Source organism: Abramis brama (assembly GCF_963993115.1).
Source record: "Abramis brama genome assembly, chromosome: 21".
Classification (NCBI taxonomy): domain Eukaryota; kingdom Metazoa; phylum Chordata; class Actinopteri; order Cypriniformes; family Leuciscidae; genus Abramis; species Abramis brama.
In genome coordinates, this window is record NC_139983.1 from 18005859 (window position 1) to 18032164 (window position 26306).

The window sequence follows — 26306 nt, forward strand, 5'->3', positions numbered from 1 at the left end:
GTATTACCAGCAAGCTAGGAGCTTCTCTTTATCCTGCCTTTAGGGAAGTCACTGGTGTTTCAGTTTTTTAGTCATTTGCCATTTTAGGGTGAAGAAAAAAAAAAAAACTAAAATAAATAAATAATAATAATTAATAATAAAAATAAAATATTCAATAGGCTAGCCTATATAACCAACGAAATAAAACCTATAAAGCACTATACAAATTTATTAATACAAATATTTTTTAAATTTTCTATATTAAGACCATATCTGCCACCTATGAAGAATGAATGATGGGATTAAATGATATGTTAAAAATGTATGTAGAATTTTATTTAAAATGTATTAGTTAATATTTAACCTATTTGTGCGCAACATCACATTTTTCTCCAGAGTCCTTTAAAAATTACGTTGTTTAATCTGCAATCGATCCAAAATAACACATTTCGAGATGGAATTCAAACTGTTGTCATAATGTCGGAAAAAGTGGGCTTGTGTGTTGATAATGAACTTTCTCCGTGGCCGGAATAGAGAACATGGAATCAGTACAACACGACACCACTACACCCTTTGTAATTTGACAGCGGGTGAGTCTTATCAGATTGCACCGCGAGCACTGTCATTCTTGACTGCGGCTTCTCTGAGGCCCCGCTGCGCTTTTGACGTTCCGCTTGTCTCCAAGAATGTTTGAATGCGTGTTCGTGTGACAAGCAACATGTAATTATCCCTAATTGCGAAAGCATCAACTGGGGACACTTTACATGACCCAGTGTCACTGTAACACAAATGTTTGTCTTGAGCTGATAAGCACACGAAAAAGAGAGCACTGTCATATAGCCTAATATATATATATATATATATATATATATATATATATATATATATATATATATAGCCTATATATTTATTTATATATATAGGCTATATATACACACACACACACACACACACACACTGAACCACTAAAGATGAATTCACTAAAATTCATGAGGCCTTCTGCGATTCAAAATATTAGGAAAATGTGGTTGTTTAAAAGCAAAGGCATTAAATCAAAACGAGACATTGTAACGAGCTGGTAATTCACCGTGTATAGACCTCTCTTTAAAATAAAAATGAAATACAATATAATTTTATAAATAAAACATTATTATTATCATCATAATTGTTGTTGTTATTAATGAGTGTTCTTTTCTAATCTCAGATGTTTTCATTTTAGAGACAGGAATCGAATGATTACACTTTTATTTCAATGTTTTCACTCCTCATAATGTGTAAAACGGGTTAATCGGGGGAGAAAAATGTAAATAAAAGTACAAAATAATCAGTATACACATGGTGTATTTTATAGGACATGTACAGAACCGTGTTGCTTTTGTGTTTTACACAGACTCGTTTAATTGCTGCATATTAAGAAATATAATTTTTCACCAAATAAAGAGGTATAAATAGACATGAATTTCGTCAAACATAGTTAAATGTGTATTTGTACGTTTTAGTGTGTAATAGTGTAATAGTCATCCTTTAGCAAAGAATGTTCGTTGTGCGCAAAAGTTAATATTCAATCTTATTGTAAAGATTGTATAATGGTAAAGCTGGTAAATTACTTCCAGGGTAATAGAGTGGGGTTGGAAAAGCGATGGACCTCGGAACCGGCACCCGGAGCAACGAATTTTCTCTGAAAACGAGTGGCATCCCAACCAAAGTCTGCGCCGATGCGTGCGCCATGTTCGCAGCTTCCAGTTCCGCAGAGAGCTGCCGTTTCCATTTGTTCCGCCGGTTCTGAAACCACGTTTTCACTTGAGTCTCCGTTAACTGCAGGCTGGAGGCGAGACAGGCTCTCTCGGAGCTGCTCAAATAGCGTTTCATGTCGAATGTGGACTCGAGCTGATAAACCTGACTCCGAGAGAAAACGGTGCGCGTCTTCTTCTTGGCGGAACTGCTCTGTTTGTCCGGACCGTCACGGTGTCTCTCTTCAGAAACGGGAGACATTTGGCTACACGCTCGCTCCTGCTCCTCTTTGTAATCCGGTAGTATGGATGGTGTCAAATGCGGCCGGCGGTCGATCCCATCCTGCACAGGTAGAAGTCCCTTTGTGGCACCTGCAACAAATACAGCACAAAACTATCGTCTTATCAAATTGTGCTTGAAGAATAACAGCCATTGAGATAAAGCTTTCGTGCTTCAGTGGGAACAATATGCATGACTGATGTGTCCACATTAGTGAATTCAATAAATAGCCTAGTAGTTGAAAACACGTTTATATTTAATGAGGTATAAAAAGTGCTTTGAATATTCGTCCATCATCAAATTCGCTCTGTTTTTCCCCCGTTAGGCTAAACATCGCCATTACTCGATACTTTACACAAGAGTTCATTAAATTTGAACTCTGACTGTTTGATCGACTGTTGAAAGGTTACAAGTGCCCTGTTAAATAAACAATACAATATGACTAGCACTGGTGCACGATATTAATTAAATCGTGTTACATTTAACGCTCAATTGACGAAACGCAGCGTTGCCTCTGAAAGCCGGCATAATCAATTAGCAGACTCGATTAAATTCGGTTAATTATTTGACCTTTCCCCTGTTCACCGAGGCGCGATAATATGTCGGATAAAAACACGACTGCAGTTTTATTCAGTGTTGGCAATGGGGACAACATTAGAGGACAGTCACCATGCTGACAACAAAAGTAGTGTTTTATACTTAATGATTCAGTGAGACGTTTTACAAAAGTGACTTTCTTACTAAACATCATGAAATCACAAATATATTTATATTGACCATGGTGGCAACGAGTGTCTATAGCAATAAAATGACACTGGTGGTATCGTGACTTACCGAGGCAGAAGTTGAGAGGCTGGTGCGGGTTGCAGGGCTCTGGTACACCGGACTCAGAGCAGTAACAGTCGCCGGAATCCTCTCCGGCACTACAGTCGTCCTCTGATGACACGGACAACGTCCGCTTCCTCGGCTGGGATTTGGGACTGTCCTTTCCAGCTGACCGGACTCCCTCGTTGGAGGTGCCCAAAATGGACTGGATCGTGAAGCTTGAAATGGGGGCAGGCGAGCACTTGCTTCCGCTGTCCTCCGAATTATTCATTCTCGCCTCATAACAGTTCAAAAAAAATCTAAAAATGATCAAATGTCAACGCAGCAATACGTTCCGCTACACATAGAGAGTGTTTTCTTCAAATCTAAAAATGGTTTGTTAGAGCTGATGGGACGTTAAAAAACTTGTTTTTCGTGGGCTCAAAAGTGTTCGAATGCATTCCTCTCCACTTCCACGCGCTCTGGTCTCAAGGCGGGTGGAACGTGCCCTCATTTGCATGTAGGTAAGACCGGCGCTGGCCAATCACGCGCTCAAAGCGCACCCGGAAATTTCAAATTTTATAATATTTGAGTTCCTCAATGGAGCGCTCGATGGAGATTAACTTGCTGCAAAACATTAGGCTACACTGCAAAAAGAAAAAATGTCAGTAATTTTAAATGGGAAAAGAATGTAAAATGCAACAGTTCAAACCAGCACAAACCTGTTATTTGGCCGTGAATAACCAACATTGCAACATGATCTCACGACCAATTCGTACGAATTCGTACGAGTGATAAAAAGGTGGCTAATTTTATTTTATTTATTTTATTTTAATTTTAACAATATTATGTTTTATAGATAGCATTTTACTGTAAAATATTAAAAAACAATATCAGTAAAAAGTGTGAATTACTTTTTAATTTACACATTTATATTCTATTTAGTAAGGCAATACATTTAGCCTAGGCTACTATAGATTTTGTTAACAAATGTTTTAAAAAGTAAAAAGCACCTTATAATTTATGCATGGGGAAAGGGGCATTCTCAGAATTCACTGGGCAAAACATCCCATTTGTTTCATGAACATTAGAGTATTTAATTTGGCATTTTATCTTGTTTAGTTTAATAGTTTAAGCTTATTTAATTAATTAATGTGCATTGCTTTATTTTAGTGTCGTTTGTGTTTTATTGACCACAGTTGGGAAAGCCAAATTTGATTAAAACAAAGTCATATGGCCTTCAATTGTGCCACCAAGTGCTATCAGTACATTTTGCAGTAATAAATATTTAATATTAAAGGCTCAAATAATTAACATCATTGTTAACATTATATGCATTTTTTCTACTATAAATGTACCCAAAAATGCTTTACACTGTACATGTAACCGTTTAGCTTGTATGGTCAACATTTGTCTTTTTCCTCCACAACTTAATAGCCGGACGTTTGCCTGCAGAATATAACTGTAACGAGAAATTACAACCAACATTTTAATAGCTTTCTGTGAACTACGTGATGGATAATTATTCATTGTCATGTACGTGCCTCTGGTTTCCCACTTTGATAAATTGTGATTATTTTCAGTAATTTTCTGCTCCCTTATATCGACATAATATGTTTCTGTTTACAGGATAACGAGTTTAAATTTAAATATTTATTCATTGATGTTCAGATTTTGACTTGTATTGGAAGCCCATGACGCAGGCCTCAGAAATATAATTAAAAATGTAACAAATCCATGCGTTTTTTTGTTAGGTTCAAAAGACGTTAGAGATTGTCACAACATTTGACTGTGCAATTCAGAGATCCAGATCCAGAAGCACGTTTTAAACAGCTTTTACTGTAGACTGTGGTCATCACACAGACGAGCATGCTGCTGATCCACAGAGGTCCTCTTTGTTCATGAATGGAGTTCTAGGCATCTCAAGTACACGCCTAGAGTTCTCAAGTTCATGCGCACATCAATAACCAACAATAAACCAACCTCATAATCACAAGTCATCTGAATACATGGTTTAGTTCAAAATCATATATCTTATTAAACAGTCGTTTTAAATTCCACTAGTCCTGTGCTATAAATGGCAAATTGGTCAAATAATCCAACACACAGTCTAGGAACTAATAATGGATCCTATCTCATTTTTCTTGAAAATAATAAACTCATTCCACGTCCATTATCTCCGTTTAAGAATTAATTTGATCATTATGGTGGGCTAATCTACTGCCTCTGCGGGCCGGCTAGAGCGGACAGGACCCTGTTTAATTGATTGACTAATTGATTGGGGGGTGTGCGCTCGCTCCACCCCTGACTCGTGTCTCGAGGGCAGCTGTGGCTCTGCCACATTAGCTCTCGTTAGCGTTTTCTAAAGGCTGGCGACACTTAACAAATGCTCTGGCTTTGTCGTGGTGACAGCGCGTGGACACCTAATGGAGCTGAGGGAGCCAGGGTTGAGCGATCCCGACTACAAATTTCAAAGGTCGGGAATAGTGCCCTGCACACATGGTCTCCCGACCACCATGGGCCATACCAGTAAAAAAATAAAATAAAACCTGACCATTTTCTTTTTAATTAAAATATGAATTATTATTATTATTATTATATTTGATACGCCTCTTTATAATTTTTGTGATTAATATATACTCAGCAAGAAACAGCCTACATATTTTCAATGATCTGAAGTCTAATAACCTACAATCACGAACGTTTACAGTGAACCTGTGGCTACGAAAACATATCAGTGGGTGTTTGTTTGGTCTAGTAAGGCTCTGGAAGTACGAAACGTGCACTACTATACATGTAGCCTACGCGATGATGGAAACGATGTGGTTGAACTGTCACAATCTGCAACTCTGTTTGGAACGGTTGTTAAAGAGACCTATTGTGAGGGGCCATATGCCCACATATAGCCATTTAGTGCGTAAAATATGAGGGCCTAGTTCACAGCGGCCCAACGATTTATGGCGCATTCACATAAGGCGTGAAATCCGCAATGATCGTTAAAGAGCCGGTTTTATACGCTGCGCCTGTCAGCCGAGGCTGGATGGCTTAAAGGCCGTTTAGACATATTCAACAAAAACAATACACCAGAAATGTAGGCCCCATCACAGTAGCCTATTATATTCTACGTGTTTGTTGAGAAGGGAGTGGTAGGGTATTATCAAAAAAAAAAAAAAAAAAAATTAACAAGAACATTTTTTAAGATGTGCATAATGCCTTATTGTAAAAATCCGAAAAGTTGTGTTTCTACTATCAAACTGAAAACAGTGCTATATGTTTCCCAAAAACATAGACAGGTTTACCGTGATGAACACCCAGCGATTATGGGACAATCTGTCACGCGTTCACAAAGCTAAAGATCTTTCAAATCCGGCAGAACAGGCTTTTTTTTTGCACGTGCTGTCAGTGCATGCGGCAGACAGTAATGACCGAACATACACATCGAGCTCTGGCAAAAAATGCTTCCCGCTAGAAAGACGGATGAAGTCATGGGCGCCTTTGATCTGCAAATCAAGCTTCGATAAATATTAAACAATGGGCCCTTTACACGTGTGTATTATGATATATGGCATGTCCAACTTTAAGATAAGGAAATTACCAGAGAAAATGATATCAATAAATTTTCTAAGTATAAACGCTGATTATGTTTCGATTTTCATTCAAGATTCTGAGGCTGGTCTTTTATTTTTTCTCAAATGGTTTTGCAGAGAGAGAGAGAGAGAGAGAGAGAGAGAGAGAGCAGGCGGGAATCTCAAGCCCTGGAGGTGTACAATTTATGTAATCTACGGCTGGGAAATGAATTGGGTAATTTATTGGAAAACAGAAAGTCAAGAAGATTGGATCAGTATAGTTCAACCAAGGGCTTCTATTCATCAAGATCCAATTAACAACCTAACCATTGAGTCTTAATGGGTTTCCAATCTACTGCTCTGATATACTCATCAATCCCTGAGGGAGAAATTAAGCGAATCGACCGCCCCTCGGCGTTGTGGTGTCATTCCTCTCCGCAACTATATGTCAAATTAAAAACACAATTAAAATTTAAACTGTTTCAATCAGAGGCTGCCCCGCAACCTATGTTTCACTTAATAGAACTTTGATGAAAATCTGATGCTCGCTTTCAATCACAAAAGCAAATAGGAAAGGTGGGGCAAAAAAAAAAAAAAAGAAGATATCCTTTTGCCTGAATAAATCCAAAACATTTCGAGAAAGTAGCCTAATAAAAAAATATAGGCCCGCTCCCTCTCAAGCGTTATACACGGGATTGAGTTCACGTTCTCGTCGTCTATTGTGGGTAAATGTGCTTTGCAGAGCGCTGAAAAACATTTTCCCCATACACAGCGAAAGATAATTTAATAGGGCAGATGATAGTCCATTTTGTCAGTCTCATATGACGCAGTGAGCTACTATCCCTTTCGCTCGAAAATGTGAGGTCGGCTAACTGAACGTATTGTGTTTTATCGAAAATCACCTTTCAGTTTGAATAGCCCGAGCTTCGATAAGCTAACAAACCCCGCCAAATTCACAAAGAAAAACACTGTTGTGCAAATAGGAATAATCACATAGACAGAAAGAGATGACTTATGAGCACAAATTGGGAGGGGGTTGTTTAAATACCGGTTATGCATTTGTCCAAACTCTTCCATGTTATTCTAACTTGTCTTCTATGTTAATGCGCATAGAACATTTTATCTGTTTATCCCCACCTCCCTTCTTTGCATAAAGACATGGTCAAATGGAAATTATCGAGTGATAGCTATATATAATTTTTTTTGTTTTTTTTGTTTATGACAGTGGATCAAGGTCATTGGGGGGTGGGGGGTGGTTAACTGTTAACAATGCCCTTGATTTAAAACAATATTTTACAGACGTTATCCGATCAATACTCTACAGGCAATAATGCCTCTGCGATCTATTAATTCACCGTAATGGGCTCGTGCTGAGCTTGCATTATATTATACGTCAATATAGGAGTTATGATTATTAGGCGACGGTATTTGAATGTGCTCTTGGCTGAGTGCTCAGACCCAACGCAGAGAGTTGATTTCGACTAATAGGAAGACCAATGCTTGTCGATGAGCATGACTGACCCATATTAAAGTCCTCTCTATGGTCCCTGTTTATTCATTTTTTTAAGCCTTTAGTTTTGGTAACAGTAAGCTATATTCCAAATTTTATTTACATATAGCCTATCTGAAAATAATTATAAGCCCTGAATCTGAAGCCATTAATCTGAAGGTTTAAGGTATCAAAGTAATTTTAGACGGACCGTTCTAAAGGGGAGTTTGTATTATTATTATGATTAGGCTAATAATAATAATAATAATAATAATAGTATTATTATAATATACATATAATTATAAATAGTATTATGTTGTCTAACCTAATCCACTGACATCAATAATAAATGAACCGGTTTAGGTTGGTATAAATGGGTTGCATGCATGCATTTTACAGCACTAGCAATAAACTCATTACTTTTTTCATACTTAAAATACAATGCGTTGGAGTTCAGTTTTTACTCTTCAGTATCTCTCTCTCTCTCTCTCTGTCACACACACACACACACACACACACACACACACACACACACACACACACAAAGAGCGGGGAAACTCTTAATGCAATTCCGCCAGCTCTGACCGATAATTATACGGTCTTATTGACAACGCGATTTTGCAAAACACAGCTTGTAGAGTCCGCCAGATTTAAAGGTGCACCTGCTTGTAATTGAGATGGTAATGGGTATTTCAGCTTGTTGAGGCGTAAGTGAAACAATTCCGGTTTTGCTGCAAGCTTGGTTTAGCTCGTGGTATTTTATATTTCATAAAATATGCTGTAACTCAATAAACAATAATAGAGATGATTTTTTACATTATTTTCTTTAATGTTTAGCAAGGCACACTGACAAAATACATTATTAATTCATAAATAAACCAATTAGCCTATCCCACGTATTGATTTAATTAATACATTATTTACATATTAATTTATTTACATCCCTTTTAATATTTCGTTGTTTTGAAATGTATAGAACTACTTCTATATAATTTTGAGACTACAGTATTTCCCTCACACTGTAACTAGTTATGGGGTTGTGCAATGCATGTCAGTTTTAACTCCCATGCTGATTTCTTAACTCATATGGCCTATATTTTTCAGGCCTACTGAAATTCATGTTTTTATTTGTACTCGCTAGTGTATTAGCGAGCATGCCCATATTTATATGTAGCCTAAACATTACTAAATTGTGAAACAATTTTTCGCTTCAAAACAGCAGTCGTGCCACAACGTCAATCAAGACATGTAGACTTTAATAGTCTCCGTTTATTTCACAACAGAATACAATGTAAAAAAAAACTTAGCTATTACTGTACAAATGACACCTTTCCTCATTTTGGTTCGTTATATCTGTACATGTACATATACATCTGTAAATAATATAGATAAAAGTAAAAGTTTTTATTATTCGTGTTTGCGTGTCTTCAGTTTAACTGTAATTTCTGTCCGATATAGCCTATGATTGTCCATTGAACGCGGGACCAGGGACACAAAATCGTTTTCAGCAGTTATCTTCTCAACCTAAGAACTGTTTGTTTAAGAAAATACTAGTTTCAAAAACAAAATGTTGCCTAAATATATGGATCATACACAGTAGTTTTGCACATCCGTGTTCAGTGTGATTTTTCCCGGTGCTATTAAAAAAAAAAAAAAAAAAAAAACTTAACCAGTTGTATTAACTCTTTTCTTTGACGTTTCAACAAGTTGACTTGTGATATTTATAGATAATAATAATAATGACAGTAAATTAACGAATCATTGTAATTCACCACCAACTGGCACCAACATCAGAACATTCGCCTTATTTATGTGAAGTTGTATGGGTATATTTGTGAGTTGTAAAAAAAATATGTAGGGCTCAAATGCATGATAGTGCGTCTTTGTACATTTTCTTTTCTTTCGTTTTAAATTATTTTCTAAACAAAAATAGCTTTGTCTCTTGGTTTCATTTCCGTCTTTTCTCTTTTTCCCTCTTTTCGAGTCTCTGTAAAATTGTTTTAGTTACATAAGTTACATAAAAAAGGCATCTGTCGTCCTCTCAAACCGGTCTGAGGAGGGGCACGGAGGTGACGATGGGATGAGAGTAGTAAACCGGATGAGGGAAAGTGAGCAGCGGCTGGCTCACGGGCACGTTGCCCGCTGTGTTGGAGCTCTCAGAGGACGAGTTCTCGTGATAAAGGATGGGTACTCTGACAATCCTTTGCGCTGCTGCGTGGCTCAAGTTGGCGGCCTCCAGCTCTGCGGCCAGCTGACGTTTCCATTTGTTTCTGCGGTTCTGAAACCAGATTTTGACTTGGGTCTCTGTGAGGTGAAGGGAGGCAGCAAGGCCGGCGCGCTCCGAGCTGCTGAGGTAACGTTTCATGTCGAAGGTGGACTCCAGCTGGAACACCTGACTCCGAGAAAACACCGTGCGAGTTTTCTTTTTCCGACAAGGCTTCTTGTCCGCGCCGTCGTCGTTCTTCTTCCAGTCGTCTACGCCGCCTTCTTTTTTACCATCTTCGATGTCGCTCTCCTCGAGGACAATCTCGTCTCCACTTTTGTTGTCGTCTTCATCGTCCTTTGCGTCCGGGTCTGATTTGAGCACGAGCTCAGGTGAGTCGCGGTCGGTGCCTGTGTTCGGTGACGAGTCTCTCACTTTCTGTGCTGCTACAGTAAGAGAGCTCAAATTAGTATTCGTTTTCTTTCAGAAATGTATTAATATCAAGTTTCACAGGTCGCGTCACTTAGCCACATGACAGGTGCAAACCAGTGTGATTCGTACTGTCTTAAAAAAATCTCAGTGTTTTTAAACGTAAACATTGCATTTTAAAATAAAACTCAGTCACTTTCTTATTTAAAGAATGAAAACACATTTTATGATAATGAAAATAATGAAAACACAGCTTATGATAATTGCTACATGTAGCCTATGTTTATATGATTTGGGCTCTATCTGTCAGGAAACATTTCCCAAACTATGTTCTGAGCTGACTTGTTTCTCATTAACATTACGTAGGCTATGCACCATTTGCTAGCAGAATCACGCTATTATTTCTGACGAATAACAAATCAATGCACACTACACAACAATCAGTTATGAGTTATCAAAACGTACCTTCTGTTCTGTGAAGATGCGCAGATGCACTGAGTGTGTACGGGTACCACCATGCCGAGGCACGCTCAAGGTAAGCCGGTAACGCAAAGCGCTGGGTCGGCAACTCAAAGCGAGGAAAGTTAAATTCCCCAACCTGAGAGAGCGAGAAGCTGGCATCAAGTCCTGCTTTAGTTGAAGCCAAAATAGGCTTAGGCTTTGACGGCTTGCTGTCAGAATTTAGAAGATTTTTAATGAAAAACGGAGAGTCTTTTGCCGAAGCACATGTATCCTGGGTTGTTTCGGGCATGTTGGCTGGAAATTCGGGGTTATAATATATTTTGAAAATTGTTTAAAAAAAAAAATCTTTTAACAGTTTGAAGGTCCTTGGTAAACTCTTCCAGTGTTGGGAACTTAAACGCGGTTGTTTACGGTCAGCACTGACGTTAAAACGAAAGACAATAACGCGGGGCGAGATAAACAATATTAATCTTGCTGATCATCTTCCGAGAGTTCCTTGGTGAAAATGATGCTCACCGCGTCCGTCTGGCGCCAGATGCTAATGATGAAATAAAAATGTCACCCGAGTTAAATGCAGAAAGTATACGGCGATTGGGCACGTACAATAGCAAATGGGATGAAGGGAGAGATGGGAAGTGGAGAGTCGGGAGAGAGGAGGGGCCTCCCAGACTCTTCGCGTTGGCTGCTGGGCTGAGAGTTCTCTCCTGTTATTGGTCTTATATAGTCCAATTAGGTGGCAAATGAGGACGGACCATTAACACAAAGGAACAAGGATTTAGCTCAAGCGGTGCGCCGATGAAGGCAATAGCGAAAAAGGTGGTTTAGGCCACATTGCAAAGTTAAAGTTGACTTTTTGAACAATGCATATCAATAAAATGTTACATACAGACTTTCTACATTGATATGGGCATACGACAAAGGTGTAAACTGTAGTTAGGATCAGAGAGATAGAAATGCACTAACAGATATGAGGAAAAAGTGTTGAAAGCAAAACTAGATTTTTTTTTTTTTTTTTTCACATATGCCTAAATCTACTCTAATCTGTAGTTGCTGCTTTGAGAACATTTATAGGCTGGTAGCTCTAAAATGTTACATCATTTTAATATAAGATTGTATTATACAACCCTACTGTAGGTTATATAATATGTAAACAATATGGAAATCTATTTATTATTATTATTATTATTATTATTACTACAGGTGAAGCACATTGCGAGTGCAGTTTCAATATAAATCCCGTACAGATTTTTAAACGAATAGCTATTGCTAAAATCAGGCGTATTTTTAATTTAGCCTACGCTCTTTTAAGTTTCCAAATAGAAAATAGATTAGTCGAAATCACTCTCTCTGTGTTTATTGCAACTAATTAGTAAGTTAGATCTTTATATTTGTAACAAACTAATTGCCATCGGAGCAGAGTTCTAAGTATGAATGAACTTTACTGCATTCGTCTTAGAATCAAGTATTACTCACTTTAACACCACAAAATAAAACACAAAAATCGTATAGATAGGTCATGAGGTCATACTTTTAATGCCACTAAATGCTGAGTTTGGTCGGGAACAGCACATTATCACTGTCACTGTCAAACACACAAAATAAAACATAAAATAAATACTACTACTAGCCTACTACTAGTAATAAAAATACAAATTAATTAAATAAATAAATAAAATGAACCTGTGAACATATGTGCATGGCCTATCATCAGGTTGCCAGCTTTGTCCATCTTTAATCAAACCCGTTCGTGTTAGTGTATTTTGTTTCTATTATTAACGAGACTGAATTGGACGCCATAAGTCACTGATTGAACGAGATGAGAGCGTCCTCTACAGGTTATAAAGAATTACTGCACGCTTGCAAAACAGCAAACCAATAAAACCAATAAAAGCCAAGCTTGTTGCTGTAAAAAAAATAAATAAAATAAATAAATATATATATATATGAATTAAGTCCTTTGACAATAGCTAGATCGACAGAGCAATTTAGTCCTGGACATAAGTGATGTTATGATTACAATAGCATTATTATCATTATCAAAATTAATAGTAGGCCTATTAATAGCATATTTAAAGAGTAAAAGCAGGGGAATTACAACTTAATCAGAACGGCGCATTTGATTATGATATTAGGTTACTGATTGCTGTTCAAATTAAGCTGCATGTACGTGGTCCACATTTTTGCTTGTTTCACTGCATTTGGTGACAAAACAGAAAATGGTTTTCTAAATGTTAAATTTGATGTAAATAGGATTAGTCTTAGTGTGTCGAAAAAAAATTAAATTATATTATGGGATTGTGAAATCATTTTCCAAAGACAGTGAGTCGGAATAATTTGTATAATTATTATTAGACCGAAATTAAAGTGTTGAACCTTACGCCACTACAAGTAAAATATATAATGCAACAGTTAAAACATATTTTGACCATGTATGTGTAGCCTACTTTTATTGCATTATTATCGTCAAAATATATAGCCTAGGTTAGGTTCAAATAAGTCGTTCCCTAGCGCCATCATGGTGTTAGACGGGGTTTAGTCAGTGATGTTACTCAGGCAACTCCCCTCTTCAAAATACATTTTTCGGCTATCAGTTTTAAACACAAGGCTTATTTCTAATACCTTAGATGAATAGGCTATAATAGTCTACAGATGTTTTATATACAAAACTATAATGAGATGTAGGCTCATAGGCAGGCCTAATTCATTAATTCAGTGTAACTAACAGCGCACAAATGGCTCACACTGAGTTTTATCCACGAATGATGGACGCTACACACAACTATTAGAATCAGTGTTCGGTGCGTGCCTTTATTGGGGCTTGTGCCATGTAGGCTATGTGTAGATATTTCATATTAGTCTTCATCTCGGCTCTTTGTATCTCTCTGCCTGGTGGGAAGATATAATGTTCCCTGACTTTTAGATTATTTATTTCAGAGCGTGGACTTATTGATTATTTCACCGGGAAAATGACGAATGGCGGGACGGAATGACACGGTCAGCAGGTTCTATTAAAGAAATGATAGTATTGCTCATGGTTTGTTAAAAGGTCCAGTTTAGATACTTTATAGGTTTACATCCATCATCGTCTAACGACCCCGGGAGATGAGAAAAGCGCGCCGCGCTGTGACAATGACCAGACGCCGCTAACTTCGCGCTGTAATTGCCCACGTATTATATATAGATTTTTGTTTTGATATCTTGTGAGTTTCTCTCGTCTGGTCGAAATTGTGATAAAAGACATGAGTATAATATCGAAAAGCACCACACAGTGAAAAATGGTCGCTATGATATCACTAAAAAACTATTAAAAGAACAATCACGGGAATTATGATTATTGTTCAAAGGTATATTTTGTTAATTGTGTGTAAATTTAGTCAATAAACTACAAATTTATCATAGATACAGATTGATTACAGATACATATATATAGATTAGATTTATTACAGATTGAAAAATTATTTCAATCCATTAAGATCTGTTGATCCATATGACCATTATAAGATAGCCTACTTCAATATTGCCAGACTAATAAAGTGTAGGCCTTGAATGCACTACAAGTTGCTTTGAATAAAAATATATGCCAAATTCACAAGTATAAATAGACTAAGCTAAAAATGTTTTCTAAGCACCATGATTAGCACACACAGTTTAAACCTTCACTTTAAAATATCCTGATCTGTTTAACCGACTTGTACAAAATGACCACTGCATGCTCTTTCTCAGTGCATTAATGTCCGGCACTATTGAAACGAGGCATTAAAAGCTTGAAGGTCAGGCGGCTCGTCCCACTGTAATACACACAATGGATTTAAACATGGCATTTAAGTTGTAAAGGACTGACTGTGGCCTGGCCCTGACCTGGCCCACCTTAATTGGGATGGTGAAGCTATTGATTGGCAGAGAGATAGTTAGAGGCTCTGAGTTACAGCGTGATTAGCCAAGTATCAGTGAGCTGCTTTTATATGCTTATGGGGGGCGCAGAGAAAAGAGCAGAATTCAATGTCACTTTGAGGGTGAGAAGAGGCTCTCACCAAGTGGGTTACAGGTCAGTCCATGTCCGAACACTGGATTAACAATAGGCCATCAGGACCAAGGTTGTCCATCTTGGCACATAATACACTATCTGCAGAAGTTGTTGTGGAAAGTGGAAAGAATTGAGTATAAATCTAATTCTAAAAACCCCAAAAGAAGAAACAGTGCTTTATAATTAGCCCGTTGTCCTGGGCAGAGTCATGTTAAAGGGGTTGTTCAGCTAAAAATGCGAATGTCATAATTTACTTGCGCTCATTTCACTCCAAATCTGTTTGACTTTCTTTCTTTTGTGGAACACAAAGGAAAATATTTTGAAAATAGAAATGTCCCAGTTTCTATTTTTTTTCATCCATACAATGAAAGCTGTTATGGTCCCGTCTGACTTTCATTGTATGGATAAAACAATTCTTAAATTAAATGTTTTGTGAACTAGCCTTTAAAAAATGATAAAGAATTGAGAAGGCATGCATGAATAAAGTAATACTTGTAGGGTTAAATATATGCTCAATGATGATATATTGTCTATGTAATCATTCTCATTGTGTTTAAGTTATGAGTATCAAGAATGTTTTGTCTGATGTACCACCTTGGGAAGCGTAAACGTCGCTTACAGGTACAGAGATGTTCAACAGGTTCCCTGACCCTCAGTGTCCGACATTGATGCAATGATCTGTGTCTTCCTTGTGCCAACCAAGAACTAAAGACCCCATTCATTCTTTCTGACATGGCTGAATCTGTGGAATGGCTTTGCAGCACCTGTCCAGGTACACACACACACACACACACACACACACACAGGTGATGGCTTCCGTAGAATATAGCCAGGTGTGAGCGTTCTTGGGCCAAGCGTTCTGACCGTGTGTCATTACAGCGCTGTAATCGGGTTGAGGCAGCAGTGGCTTCTCATCAGTGTCTGAAGGGAGATAGAGATATGGAGCCCGTTACAAATGGCCCAAATGCTCAGGCTCTGAGGAAGCCCATCAATAAAGCAATTTCTGGTGTCATAACAGCAGCGCTTTTGCTAAAGCTAACCTTTCAAAAAAACTTTTCCCCCTGCAAAGCACTGCAGCCCCGCCATTAGAGTCCTGCCTTGTGAATTTAATGGATTCCGTACAAATAATATTCCACCATAATGGAAAAGGTTGAGGTGGCTGAAGACGGATGAAGTCATAAACACCTATAATTGAGAATCAAAAACCGATAAATTTTAAACTGCTATCCATTTTCCTATTTTTTTTTTTACTCCAGATGATGATCTATGTCATTCTGGCTGCAGGAAAATGGAGGAGATTATGGGTGGAAATTATAACAATAAATTTTCTAAACATACACCTTGATTATGCTTCGATTTTTTGGGAAGGAGAGCAGAGAGAGGGAGAGAGAGAAAAGAGGGAGAGAGAGAAAAGAGAGAGAGAGAGAGAGAGAGAGAGAGAGAGAGAGAGAGAGAGAGAGAGAGAGAGAGAGAGAGAGAGAGAGAGAGAGAGAGAGAGACGATTGGCCTGGTTGGCTGAAAGCTTGCTGGCTAAATGGCGCCATAAAATAGCTTCTGTGTGCTGTTTCGCCCGGAGAGGCCAGGCATGCCTGGAGGTGTCATTTTCTTCCCCTAAATGGGGGGAAATGAATTGTGTAATTTATTGCAAACTGAAGCACAGTGAGATTAGATCAGCATATCCCATCAAAGGCTCAACAATCAATCTGCTCTGCTTTAACAGCTTGAGACGCATAAACCAGGGCACCTAATGGCTTTCCAATCTAACAGATTGATAGACTTATCTGCTCCCAGGGGATGTATTAAGAAAATCGGCTACTTTCACACTCTTCCCCACCACTTCTGACAGAACCCACTTTTTCTCTCCCTTTCTTTCCCCACTCACAGCCTCGATTGTAGATATAGAGACATAAATACATTTCTATGAAACGTGGTTCAAAGGCGGGGGGACGGAGAGGAGAAAAAGACAGAATGGAGAGAGAGCCTGTTATTTGTTATTTAGATGAGCGTGGGGTATGAGGGGAGGAGGGAAGCTCTTTAATGAGCTGATTATTGCTCGTTGTTTGGAGCCGAGATGGTGAGCAGTCACTCAGGGCCACTTATGAACACATATAAATGTGGCCATAGCAACCGACTTTTCCTGACTAAAGGAAACAGAGAGACGAGCTGTAATGGGATGGATTAATCAAACAAACTGAGTACAGTAATTAATACAGGTCATTAATAGAAGCTTTAATTTCATTGTCATGTCCTCAGATATAAGCTTAAATACTTCAACATTATTCATTTTAGAATTTGTATCATTAGCTATTAAATATGGATTTTAATTAAAATGAGAACAAATGCAAATAGCAGCTGTCATGATCAGGAAAAGGATCTTATGGTAGGCCTACCTGTCAAAAGTTTGGAAACATTTTTTTTTTTTTTTTTTTTGGAAAGAAGTCTCTTAAATACAGTAAAAACAGTCATATTATTACAATTTAAAATAACTGTAATAAATTTAATGTAATTTTTTCCTGTGAAACTTTCTGGTGCTTAATGTTTTTTGTGGAAACAATGATACCAACATTCAGACAATTGTGGACAGATAAAAAAAAGAGAGAGAAATTAATACTTTTATATATATTCAATATATGATTATAATATAAATATATTCAAAAAGAAAACAGTTATTTTATTTTGTAATAATATTTCCCAATATGCAATTTTTTATAATTGCATGTATTAATTTAAATCTATTAAATATTATATATTTTAATGAATTTTATATGAATTTATATATTTATTTTATTATTTTTATATTAATTTATTATTTATATTCATTTATAATTATAATCATTTTATATTTATATACATACATACATCTGTGTGTGTGTGTCTGTGTATAATATTAATTTATTTACAATTCTTCAGTTAAATCTATACATTTATTTTACATTTAAAATAAATGTATACCAGTACGGGTTCCCAGTGCAGGTGTAGGATGACTCCTATTTGTCAGCCAGCCTGTCAAGATAAAATCTAAACCTCAAACACTGAGAGTGAATGAGATGCTATCAGCATGGACACAGAGAATAAAGATCTCCTACCTCCCTACATAATTAAGCAGCTACTGCCACCGCTCAAAGAGAGCAATGAGAGGGGGCTGTCTTAAAGCAGAGAAAGAGAGAAATAAAAGACAGAGATAGACTTCTATGAAAAAGTACTCATGACTGACATTCACAGGGATCTTATTCTAAAAATTAAACTGGCCAAATAAAGCCTACCACACTTGTACTGCTTAATAGAAAAACCGAATAGAGAATAGATAATCCAGGAGAGAATAGAATTCATCTTGAATGAAAGATTAAAAGCCCTTGTTAGTGTCACCACACAAATCCATTTGAGATAAGACTCTTTTTATTCGCCTCACACCATCCGTTCTTCATGACGGCCATATTGGATCTCACATCTGATTTGTACCAGAGTCCTGGGGGCAGAGGGGCATTTTCTCCCCATAAATATCAGTCTAGCCCCACATGCACCACAAATCAATGGCAAACAAATTTAGATGCTGTTCTCTCCCCCTACTACACTACACCTATCTCACACACACACACACACACACACACTGAAGAATGTGTTAACATTTTAATGAAAGACATGACATATAGGTTATGCAAAGTATGCAAGCTTAAAATTAGCAAATACTGAGCACAGTGAGTGATTCTGATGCTACAGCCGTAGGTGTATTAATCAGACACAGGCACTTATTTTAATTATCTTAAATTAGAATGGTAATAAATGACGATGATAGCCCTGATGGAGGTGGCGATAACAATGACTCGCTGGATGATGATGATGACAATGAGCATAGATGACTATGACGATAATGAATCTTTGTAATTGTGTATTTTCTTACAGTAAATTAAGTATTTCTGAAACAAAAACAACTCTATAGAAAGCAACATAATAAAACAATAAAGTGAATCCAGGCCATATTTTCTGATATTTATTTTGTTTGTATGTCAATTTCAAGCTGTCGGTGTCTCCAAATGAAAGTGTACTATACGAGGCACGATCTGTTGCAGTCAAAATGAAGCATTGATTATTTGTAAAAACATAAGTGCAAATCAAATCAGTGCTCCTAGGAAGAGATGTATGGCCACACACCTGCACACACATGAGAAGTGAGCCAATTATCGACCAATTGATTTTATGCACAGCACATATTTCCCCCTGCTTTAATTCTTTTTGTTCCTTTTTTTCTTTTCTATTTTCAACAGTGACTGTATCCTATATGCTGCCATAAAGCCCTTATTCCCTGGTTACAAATGAAACCTTTCCCTCGACCTCTTATATATTTTGTTCTCTATTTCGCTTTAATAGCACTAAAATTGGTTACATATTCTTTTACAGTCCCCAGATGCCATTGCGCCCATGTTGTCATTCGATTATTTATAGAAAACTATTACATACATTAGCGGCTTACTTCTCCCATGCGGCCTACAACATTTTTTTTTTTTTTTACAAAACCACAAAGACGATTCTTTAAAAGTCTACAGGCCTGCTACTGTAGTCTTTACTGGACCAAAGATCAAGGTGAATAAAAGTGCATGTGTGTCTGATAGCAGAAAGATGTAAAAAAGAAGCAGAGTTGTGAAAGTGTAAGAAGTGATAGGATCTAGAAAGAAAGAAAAACAGTGTGATAGACCCATGCAAAGAAAAGAAAAGAAGCCTCACAAGATACCAGAATAAAAAGAATAAGAGTAAAAGGGAGAAACAGAGAAAGATAGAGAAACAGAAAGAGTGAAAATAATTGACGCTTATAAATTGCCAAAAAATTTGTACAAAATTAAATGCCACACACATATTACACAAAAGTTTGAAGTATAAGTAGGATTTTTTTTAAAGAAATTAATACTATTATTCAGCAAGGATGCATTACATTGATCAAATGTTTTCTATTTCTTTTTATACAGCAAAGAGTCCTGAAAAAGAAAATCCTGAAGATCCAGAAGAGTATTAAGCAGCACAACTGTTTTCAACATTGATAGGAAGAAGAAATGTTTCTTGAGCACCACATCAACATATTAGAATGATTTCTGAAGGATCATGTGACACTGAAGACTGGAGTAATGATGCTAAAAATTCAGCATTACCATTCAGAACCGCATACTTGCATACTCCTCTTACTATTAGAAAAATATGGGGAAAATAGTCAGAGTAGTATAATGTGCTTCCGAATTCAGCACAAGTTCTGTCATGAAACTCTAGGTGGCACAGGCTGATGGGTTCTTAATGCAACCTGATGTTATTTACATCGTTTACTACATGGCACAAGCTGATTGGTTCCTGTCACATCTGCAGCCAATGAGCTTGCTGCTAAACATTTAAATAGATGATTAGACCCTCCACCTTCCCCAGCTTCACCTGTACAGGTCTGTAATTAAGACATATCCGACATAATTGCTTAAACCAAACTGCTCCTCTGATTAACATGAGCACGGCAGTTGAGGTTATTCAGAACAATTCATTATCTATTTATCACTTCATCAGCCTCCCAAAATTTGTAATCCCTGAGAATTCAGACAGACAGAAACATTGATTTATTGGGTTTTGTTTATCTACAGCTCTTTATCCATTCTCTTTCATTGCTTCTTTATGTGAACCCCAAGTTTTTGTGTTCATAAACTCCCTGCTTCTCTGTGTTCTGGTTGGTTTGTCACTGATGTACAGGTAAAATGCATGTTATTAATGATCTCCCCAACAGCACGCTGGCATGGTACAGTGCGTGTCATGTTTAAATTCCTCCCCCTATGCATTGGAACACAGACTCACAGAGGCCCAGCTGCACTAGGCCCAGAGATCGATAAGAGGTCAAGGAGGTCGAGGGTCATTCCTCCCTCCCATTATGACCTGGCCACTCACCTCATATGGTGACTAACGAGGCCTACTGGGTAAAGAGCAAGATAAGAGCAGTGTTCAGGGAAAGTGAATAATACTAGAGGGCCTATTCATTCAGAAACAGAATACAGAGGTAATGGAGTACTTCCTTGTTACAGCGTCAACTTCTGTGGAGTATAAATGAAACATACTAAGCACTGTGATGTGGAAAACAAACTGGACATATGTTTCGAAATGATAGACTGGGCTACAGAAAACACTGGGCGGAGGGCTCAATGGTAAAATATCATGTGGTGAAAACAGTTTCTAAAAGAGTAGTTACTGAAACCAAGAAGAATGGAAATGAACAGGTTTGGAGGTGCAGAACATCTGCTCTGCAATGAATGGTTATAGTCTGAAAAAGAGATAAGGAGTCAATTAGACATGATTATACCAATGATCAGCTATTATCAATAATCAATACTCTATTGGATCTCTTTAACCTGAGATGTCCTCTGTGTCTGGATGCTACCTAATGTTTGTAATACAGACAGTCAACCACACAAACAGCATGTCCATACAATAATACATTCGCATCATTTTAGTTTTACTTCTGTTACATTTTTTAGAAACTGTCTTTTCTATAGCACCACATGATATTAATGACCTGTATCAAGATATTTTGAAAAAAATGATTAGTGATTTATTTTGTCAATATTAAAGTAATTGGGTTTAATGTTGTTTGGAACAACATTGGACCCCAACATTCTTTAAAGATTTTCATTTGTGTTCAGCAGAAAAAAGTCATACAGGTTTGGAATGACACGAGGGTGAGTAAATGATGAACCGAGTGAACTGTTACTTTAATATAATGAGTTAATACAAACATCTACTTAATATTGCAAATTTCATGGAGAAACCCATTTTCACTGTGAACACATTTACATACACTTGTATATTTGTGCACAGGAAGACTAAAACGAAACTAAACATTACCCAAATTTAGCATAAAATCAACTGATCCCCATACTCTACCTACTTTTTGAGAATTCAAAAGCCATTTCTAATGAATTTCCCTGGTTCAGTGCCCCAAAGTGGCAGGGAGGCGCAGGGGTGGTGCCGCTGAATGCACTCCACTGTATCCGCTGGCTTGTGTAGAGCCATGTGTTTTAAAGATTTGACAGAAGATGCTCTAAATTATCTGCCTTCAGACAGTGCTATCCATTAGTTTCCCTCTCAGCGCCGAGCATGAAATGCGAGTATTGGGGCAACTGTGCGTTGGGAGATATCATTCAGGACTATGAGCTATTGCCAAGCGCTGACAGTCAGGATAAATGCCCCCACTTTTCAGGCTGTACAAATGGCATTTGGCCACAATAATTCAGCAAAGGACAGTTCATTCCCCATCCAGAGCGACTGGACCCAGTCAAAAGCTATTACAGCATCTTCTTTATTAGTGCCTATGGTTTTGGTGTAGAGATCCTCAGATAAATACAGCTAAAATGCCACTTCACTCAGAAATATTGGCCCATTCCTCTGTTGCCTGACTGGGCCCGAATGGCAGCCTGTTTCAGACATTATAAACCTTTCTAAAGTCACACATTGCTCCTGCCAGCCATCTGTCATGATGTAAGTACCATCATTTGCAGACCAATAGAAGTGATCAGTAGTTTTTCCCCCAGGCTCCAAGCGAGGCATCATAGTCAAAGGAATTGATTATCACTTTATCATTTAAGTATAGCTTGCTTTAAAGAATAATAACTCACATTTAAGGTGCCAAATGGCTTTGCATATAGTTCAAAACGCCAGCCATTTAAGAATAATTGTGTAATTCATCATTTGTGACGTTGCTTTATAGTTTTTTGCATCTCGGCGGGGCTAAAGAGCTCGACGGAATAGAAGCGTGCTGTCACCTGTGACGTTTGAAAATCTCTCCAGCGAAGCTTTAATACTTTGCCAGAGGGACGCGCGCGTTCAGACTTCATAAGGTGACAGCGGTTTTATCGTGCGTCGCCTCGTAAAGGCACGTCATCTGTAGGACGCGCCCGACACTTTTATTAAACAGCTATTCACCGCGTGCGCGCCGAGAGCTGTGCAAAGATAAATCCTCATGAATAACTGAACTGTCTGTTTGAGGATCGGTGTGTCATACAAAAGTTAGAACGTGATCCTAGCAGCACATATATGATGAGGTACAATAATAGCTTTTTAGGATATTTGACTTTGTATTGTTATTTAAATTAATACAATGGCTATAGATGGATGGATGGATGGATGGATGGATAGATAGATAGATAGATAGACTTTTCTCAGATTTCATATAGGCCTATGTAAATTAATCTATAACAAAACAGCATAATATGAACAGGCTACTACTTGCACTTTTCTTAAGGGAATAAATAAAGTTTATTTTACTCTTTGCTTTTGTATTCTGGCATTCCTTTTTATTCCCTTTAGGCCCTATTGCTTTGATTTCAATGCAATATTCCAATCAGCCAGATTGGCCCCGACTTTTAGAAAATGAGATCTGGCATTCGACTAAATGAGAATTTCCTGTACAGAGACATTCATTGGTTTACGCAGGAAATTAATGATAAAAAACGCCCATCTTTGTGTGTGGCGTGCGTATCGCTGCTAATCTGCGCCTTTGTGCAAATGTAACCAAGGCTGCTCTTTGGCAATCGAGCGCAACGCCACGGCTTTGAGAAAAACCACTTGTTCTGTCACATAATTAGAGATCTTATACCCGCTTTGTGAGGGGGGGAGCGAGAGAGGATGGAGGGGGCCTTGTTTGCCCATTTAAAGTGTGATTCAGATAATAGTGTTCTCATCAAAGGTAGCAATTACATTCATTACACAGGCGGCCGCGAGGAAATTAAGTGGCAGGAAAATGAAAAGCTTAATATGTACTTCCTTTATCCTATTTCTTTCCCTTTCTCTGCTTCTACACACGCCCCGTGTCGCACAAGGGTGGGGGGTGTTAGATAGGGTCTCTCCAGAAATAAATAGTCTTGGGGGCGTGAAGAATAAATCCAGCAGTGGTCCTCCTTCACCCTTTAGCAGTAATGATTTGGCGTTGGGGCAGCCGTTTCTATAGCTGCGCTCTTCAGGCAGGATTAAAAGCCTTTCTTCGGGGGCTAATGTCCACGGCAGCCTTTAAATGACTCCAGCATATGATTGGAGTCTTAAAAAAGTGCTCAGGGGCCTTCTCCAAATTAATACCCAATTCCTTTTCAGGAGAAAATGAATTGTTTCGCGTTCTATAAAACCACAAACAGCACATAAATCAAGCGCTTTGGAGGGGAGAAGGGGGCCCGCTCATTCAAAGGCTTTTAAATGTGAATTAGGGTGCAACGGGGGAACTTGGTCTGACTTACCCCCGAGCAGGTGTCGATGGAGCGGCTTCAGACACTCTGCAGATGCTAAATTAAAATGGCGAGTGAGAAGGGAGGAAACTAAGCCGGACAAACAAATTGAACTGATACTCATTTGTGACCGAGTTACTTCAAGTCATGAAGCCTGTGCGGAGTTCGAATGTATATAAAGGTGTAATCAAATATTTGTCAAAACCAAAAAGAAAGAAAGAAAGAAATGTTATTGGCATTTATAAAACATACTGCAACATCGTTAGATACTGAAACAATATTTTTCTAGATTTCCAGAATCTCTTAATCTAATTAACTGTTATCATCACAGCAACTATTTTTCGCATGTAGGCCCACTGTTGCTCCCCGGCTTTGAAAACAATAACGCTTCATGAAAAGAAGCCCACTTGAAACCCCAATTAATCTTTTTCAACTGACAAATTACTGTCACCCTGCTTGAATTATTTAAGGGGAAGTGGCTTCACGGGAAACCTGAGCATAATTAAATTGCTATAAAATAACATTAGTGTGGACAGGCCATTAGGAAGTGTTGTAATTGACTGCTTCAGGGGTCGTAGTTCAACCCCACAAGGTCAGGCTGTCTTGCCTGCCTTTGGATCAGTTTACGGCGCTTTTCACTGAAACCCGCAGACTGTAAATACTGCACCTCATAGTAACTGTCTAAAGTCTATTTGTAATTCTCACTCAATAATGCTAATATAACAGTGCACTTTGAATCAAGACTTCTCAGCTTATTCATATGCAACAATCAAAATACTGACAACTCTCAATATGCTTTGTGCATAATAAAAGAAAAAGAAAAAAATTATATTAAAACATACAGGCCTACCTTATTTCCCATCATGGTCATCACAACTTGACATCCTGCGCCATCTAGTGTCCTAACTGTGAAATAAAGCTGGATTCAGCCCTATTTACAGTAAAGTATAGAATTAGACATACAACAGCAATGATATGCTTTTGGTAAGAAGAATTGTCTGTTTGAGATGCAGTGTCTGTGGAAAAGTCTAAAGAAAAACAGTGTAGAAAATAAATAAATACTAAGCAACTAAATTATATATATATATATATATATATATATATATATATATATATATATATATATATATATATATATATATACAAAGGCTATATGAGACAGTTTGTTAACATTTTAGTCTACGATGGGAGCAAGGCAAGTTGTTCTCTGGTCATTTGAACCATGATCACAGGGAATGAATTGCCGCATGTTACACTAGAACCCTCTCATTACAACTCTGAAGAGTGTCATAAGGATCCAAAGCTCTCGCTAACTGGTCATTTGTCACACCCTCTTCAATGGTTTTCCTACAACCCTGACACAAATGGGGCAATGCGATCTTCGGCTAACTTCCCCTCTTGTTAAATATTAAACGCTATGAAACATAAATGAGCCAATCCTGCTATTTAAAGTAATGCAATTGGCTCAAGTACTCATCAAATTGCCCGTGACATTTGAATATGGAAATTATCCATGTATTTAGCTAATCTGGTAAAAGGTGATGAATCATCAATGCACTTGATGCAGAACTCTAAAAGTGTTTTCTTTTTCTTTTTTCTTTAATGGATCAAAGCTGTTTTGCAGTACCTTTTGGATATGAATATCAATTAATATGATTAAGATGTAATTTAAGAAAGTATTAAAAATGCTAAAATGGTACACACCACTTTCAGAAATATGTTTTTAATTAAAAGAAAATTTACAGGATGCCTAACACAAGATGGAAATAAAGAGCTAGTCATTGCTCAATGAGGGATTGAGAATGAGAGTTAAATGTAATATTTTAAATCTTTTTGAAATATTTATAATATCATACAGATTTATGTTGCTAATGACAGCATGTTTAATGTGACATCAAGTTAAACTCCATTGTAAATACTTACAAATATTTGTGCTGTTGTTTTCCACCAAAACGATGTCCTTTCGATGGCGTCAGGAACATGGCTTTTGTTATTTAAAATAAAGGAATATTAGAGCATCGGGAAGCTTGAATATCAATTAAAACAATATTCAGAAGAAAACATGATTTGATTAGAGGAATGGAAAAGCTGAATACGTCTTAAATGTTTTAGC

General features: G+C 37.5%; 2 protein-coding genes across 4 annotated transcripts; both read right to left on the reverse strand.

The window, feature by feature from the left end:
* Window positions 1-1208: 1208 nt before the first annotated feature.
* On the reverse strand, window positions 1209-26141 carry hmx2 (H6 family homeobox 2). 2 transcript variants are annotated; one of them, XM_084097498.1, is made up of 4 exons: window positions 26117-26141; window positions 25044-25099; window positions 2824-3091; window positions 1209-2081 (listed from the first exon to the last, which is right to left on the reverse strand). In XM_084097498.1, exons 2-4 carry the CDS (start codon window positions 25062-25064, stop codon window positions 1534-1536), a joined length of 837 nt encoding a protein of 278 aa, XP_083953624.1. In that variant the 5' UTR covers window positions 25065-25099; window positions 26117-26141; the 3' UTR covers window positions 1209-1533. The 2 variants fall into 2 exon arrangements, with proteins under 2 accessions (XP_083953624.1, XP_083953625.1); XM_084097499.1 differs by lacking the exon at window positions 26117-26141 and having other exon boundaries at window positions 2824-3440; window positions 25044-25063.
* hmx3a (H6 family homeobox 3a) lies at window positions 8663-11634 on the reverse strand. Of its 2 annotated transcripts, none has more exons than XM_084097299.1 (2): window positions 10946-11634; window positions 8663-10497 (listed from the first exon to the last, which is right to left on the reverse strand). In XM_084097299.1, exons 1-2 carry the CDS (start codon window positions 11229-11231, stop codon window positions 9890-9892), a joined length of 894 nt encoding a protein of 297 aa, XP_083953425.1. In that variant the 5' UTR covers window positions 11232-11634; the 3' UTR covers window positions 8663-9889. The 2 variants fall into 2 exon arrangements, with proteins under 2 accessions (XP_083953425.1, XP_083953426.1); XM_084097300.1 differs by having other exon boundaries at window positions 8669-10494; window positions 10946-11522.
* Window positions 26142-26306: the final 165 nt, after the last annotated feature.